Raw genomic sequence first — 4,825 nt, forward strand, 5'->3', positions numbered from 1 at the left:
CCCTCTCCCCAGCCACTTCTTCCAGCTCCTCCGGGGGAACTCCAAGGCGTTCCCAGGCCAGCCGAGAGACATAGGCCCTCCAGCGTGTCCTGGGTCTTCCTCGGGGCCTCCTCCCGGTGGGACGTGCCCGGAACACCTCACCAGGGAGGCGTCCAGAAGACATCCTTACCAGATGCCCGAGCCACCTCAACTGACCTCAAGGAGCCTTTAATTATAATTGTTATTAAAATCAGACAGTAAGCACTGGACAACACAACTGAAGATGGTCACCAACCAACTTTAGCAAATACAAATGTGTTTATTTTTGCAAATATTAAGCTAATGTTTGGTGTGATAGTAGCTGAGCAGCTTCTGTCACACAGTCTGCAGATCTTTTTTTAAACACTGGCATGCATTGATGCAGACAAAGAGTCACTTTTTTGAGGACCAACATGTTCATACTTTAGGCAGATGATTTTAAAGAAGACATTTATGTCAAACAAAATAAAACAACTTTAAACAAAGGAGATGTTCTCAGATTTCAACTTTCAACAACCTCTCAGACTTCATCAAGCCTGATTCCCAGTCGGTTTTACTTGAATTCACACTTTCATGCATGTGGCCACAATATCTCTTTGTGAGGCAGGCAAACAAAAAGCCTAGCCACTCTCCACTGTTAGGGGTGAGTAGTTCCTGGTTAATCTATGAAGGCACTAATGAGGCCTTTCAGGCAGGTCTATAAAGCTTGGAACTGCACACCACTCCAGACATTATTTTAATTGATTAACCCTACAGGATGGGAACTAAAACATCTTCAGCCATAGAATAAAAGTCCAGTTTTGTTTTGTTTTTTAACCATTTCTTTGGATTTAACATGACCTGGATGAATGCTAGGCCTTTGATTGAGCTTCAGGGTTAGCATGTTTCAGGCACACTGCCAAAAGTGCTGAACAACAATATGAAGAAAAGACAAACGGACAACAAAACGAAGTAAACAGAACAGTAGAAAAACAAAATACTAAAAGAACTCACAATCAGGTAAAAATTCACTAGCAAGTTTTCAGTTCATCAGCAGGTTTCAGGTGAGAGAACACTGCATGTCATAGCGCAGAAAGGAAATGAGTCGGACAGGAAGTGGCAGAGTGTGGATCAGTCTGAGCCGTTGGACTCCGACTAGGTACCTAATCTTCAGTCTGCAGAGCTGCATCAGAGGATGAGGAGGAACTGGAACCAAAACAGAGACAGAACATCATATCTGTTGAGCACATCTATTCAAATATCCATCATCTGTTGTGTTATATTTGAAACCAGTTGTGAGGCAGCAGCATCTGTCTCAACAGCTACCTCCTCCAGCTCATCTGAAAGGACTTCAAGGCCGTCCTAAACCATCTGTGAGGTATAATCTTCTCAGGATATCTTGGGTTTGGCCCAAGTTCACATCCCAGTGGGACATATCTGAAAGTCCTTTCTCAAGGGTGTCCTATTTAGATGCCCAAACCACCTTAGGTGGATCTCTTGTTGTGCAGGAGCAGTGACTTGTCTCCTTGTATAGCACCTGCCTCACTGCAAAAGCTGTCCCAAACTGCCTGCCACTCTTGTGTTCTGTTCCACCCATAATCATAACAAGAACCGAGATACTTAATTCCTCTGATTGGAGCTATGGCTCATTCCCAACACAGAGTTGATAATCTATCTTTTCCAGTTGAAGATTATGGCCTCTGTTGTTTAATCATCTGGCTCCAACAGAAGTATATCATCCACAAAAAGCAGTCTAAACGTTCCTAAATAAGGAACACTTTACCTTTTGATTCCATCTAAAAGACAGAGACAATTGATTTGATTTAAAAAAAACCCAGCTTGTTACATCTATGCTTTCTTGAGGCATTTTAACCAGCGTTTACCACAAACTGCACAAACATGGTCATTCCCAAAAGATTTACCAACAGTTGTTTACTTTCTGATGTGTTAATGACTTCTGTGTTTTTGTTTTATACAGTGGTGAAAAAAAGGATTTGATCTCTGGGTAAGTTCTCCCACAAATAAATTAACAGCTTCTTATATTTAAAGTAGTTTCATTTTATTGGAGAAAAACAAAATAAAATAAAAAAACATGGAGGTTACAGATTTATTTACAGCCTATTGAGGGAATTATTTGATCCCTAACAATCATCCAGAATTAAGCCCAGAATCGATCATTCAGGATCTCAACATATGAGTATAAAAGCTACTTGTCAACAGAATCAGTTTCTTGTGCTCCAACTTCTGAGTCAGTCCAAATATTTGTCAAAGGACTTCAGAGACCAGATGATAGATCTGCACATGTTGGGATAAACTACACACCATTAATAAAATGCTTGGTGAGAAGGTGACTGTTGTTGGTGCTGTTAGTAAAACAAACAAAATAAAAAGAGTAGAGTAGAGTAGAGTAGAGTAGAGTAGAGTAGAGTAGAGTAGAGTAGAGTAGAGTAGAGTAGAGTAGAGTAGAGTGGAATAAAGTAGAGTAGAGTTGAGCAGAGTAGAACAGAGTAGAATAGAGTACAGTAGTAGAACAGAGTACAGTAGAGGGGAATAAAGTACAGTAGAACAGAGTACAGTAGAGGGGAATAAAGTACAGTAGAACAGAGTACAGTAGAGGGGAATAAAGTACAGTAGAACAGAGTACAGAAGAGTGGAGTAGAGTAGAGTTGAGCAGAATAGAGTAGAATAGAGTACAGTCGAGTGGAATAGAGTAGAGTAGAGTAGAGCAGAATAGAGTACAATAGAGTAGAGCAGAGTAGAATAGAGTACAGTAGAGTGGAATAAAGTACAGTAGAATAGAGTACAGTAGAGTGGAATAGAGTAGGGTGGAATAAAGTAGAGTAGAGTAGAGTTGAGCAGAATAGAGTAGAAAAGAGTACAGTAGAGTGGAATAGAGTACAGTAGAGTAGAATAAAGTAGAGTAGAGTAGAGTAGAGTAGAGTAGAGTAGAGTAGAGTAGAGTAAAGTAGAGTAAAGTAGAGTAGAGTAGAGTAGAGTAGAGTAGAGTAGAGTAGAGTAGAGTAGAGTAGAGTAGAGTAGAATAAAGTACAGTAGAGTTGAGTTGAGCAGAGCAGAATAGAGTAGAATAGTAATATATATAGTTAAATGGGGCAGATATAAGATCTTTTTTCTTCTTCTGCTTCCTTTCATTTTATGACATTTGTGTTTCTTTTTTGTTGTATTGAAATTTTTGTTTTTAATCAAAATGAACAAACTATTAAACTAAACTAAAAAAAGACTCTGGATTTTATACTTCAGTATCCATAATTAAGGATTTAATACCTAATTGAAATAAAAAATTGTGATCTCCACAACATTCAACAGCTGCTAGTTGTGCTTTGGTTACTTACAAGCTTTCAGTTTGATGGGCGTCCAGTCACTGCGACTGTCCAGGATCTCCAACAGTCGAGAGCAGAGTTGGACATGACCGACGTAGTCCAACAGCATCGAGATTATGGGACCTGATATCTGGCTGATGGATGAGCTAGAGATGGCTTCACAGTACTGACAAAAACACAAAGGACACATTTTGTGTTATTCATACATCTACAATTATATCAGTTTTACAGGTTCAAACTCACCTGGATGCAGTGCTGCGCCGGCATGTGTTCATTAATCCGAAGTTCTTCTATGGGTCGCCGTGACTGTGCAATAACTGGATGTGGTTTCAGGCCATACGTACAGTCGAAGCAGAGTCTGGCATCGCAGCCATTGTCAAGCAGAAGTTTGAGAACAGCTGGAGAATCCATGCTGAGCAGGATGGCTGATGGGAATGATGACGGCTGTGTGGACATCTGAGCATTGACGTCAGCACCATACCTCACCAACAGCTCTGCTAGATCCTTCCTTCCAAGCCGGACAGCGATGAGAAGAGGGTTGAACGTGTCCAAGTTGGGGTTGGCTCCAGCTTGCAGGAGCATCTCAGCAATATCCAGGTTCCCGTTGAAGACAGAGAAGTACAACGCTGTGGTCCGCCGGTCCATGTACATCTTGGAGCGTTCGTCTGACAGCTCAGCGTTTACATCAAAGCCTGACTCAATCATCTGCTCCATGATGTCATCCCTGTTCTTCTCTGCAGCGATGTGCAGAGGGCTGATGCCACAGCTTTGCACTCTAACCCTGCTGGTGACAGGGATCAGGAGCTGCACGATTCTGTAGAGACAATAGGAGGCTGTGAAGTTTTACTAACTGATGATACAGAGGCGTGATTAGTTAGTGGTGTCAAGGTTTCACTAGTTAGTAAAATACAACGGAAACTGAAGAAAGTGCTGCATAATTTGGTGAAACATAAAGGTTAAACAGCATTAAAAGTATGTAAATAAAAGTATTAATAAAAGAACAAGTAAACCAATATCACAAATTAATCAAAAACCGAGGAAAAAGGTGGGTCTTAAGAAGAGATTTAAGAGTCTAAACAGTCTCAGTGGTTCATATTCGAGGTCAACTTTTTCACACAACTGCAACTTCTCAAAGGAAATGACTGAACAGAGTGGTCTTACTGGAGTGTATATGTTAAATATGATTCAGTCAGACTGAGTATAAGATTTTACAGTGTGCTTTTAAAGTTTTTCTGGGAATGAAAAGGAGGACAGAGAGAAGTCTTGTGCTCATAACCGTTAAAGGGATCCATGATTAGTTGTAACATTAGACTTTATTTGATAAACAGATATTTTAACTGTAAAATAAAGACTGTTAAAATACTGTAGGATGTTTAGTTTTTATCATTTTTAAACTAAAAGTTTAAAAATATGTTTTAACACGGACGGAGCCATTTTATTTACACACAAAGCATTCTGGGTAAATGATGACGTGGATAGGTCCTCGGTGT

General features: G+C 40.2%; 1 protein-coding gene across 1 annotated transcript in view; it reads right to left on the minus strand.

The window, feature by feature from the left end:
- Positions 1 to 369: 369 nt before the first annotated feature.
- The window catches only part of LOC106527688 (ankyrin repeat and SOCS box protein 2), an 11,218-nt gene continuing 6,762 nt past the window's right edge, over positions 370 to 4,825 (minus strand). The window contains exons 6-8 of the mRNA XM_014022666.1: positions 3,579 to 4,149; positions 3,348 to 3,501; positions 370 to 1,203 (exon numbers count right to left, since the gene is read on the minus strand). Coding sequence (XP_013878120.1) covers positions 1,058 to 1,203; positions 3,348 to 3,501; positions 3,579 to 4,149 — 871 coding nt within the window. The 3' untranslated portion in view covers positions 370 to 1,057. The remainder of the gene's footprint in view (positions 1,204 to 3,347; positions 3,502 to 3,578; positions 4,150 to 4,825) is intronic.

Source organism: Austrofundulus limnaeus, unplaced genomic scaffold (assembly GCF_001266775.1).
Source record: "Austrofundulus limnaeus strain Quisiro unplaced genomic scaffold, Austrofundulus_limnaeus-1.0 Scaffold337, whole genome shotgun sequence".
Lineage (NCBI taxonomy): Eukaryota > Metazoa > Chordata > Actinopteri > Cyprinodontiformes > Rivulidae > Austrofundulus > Austrofundulus limnaeus.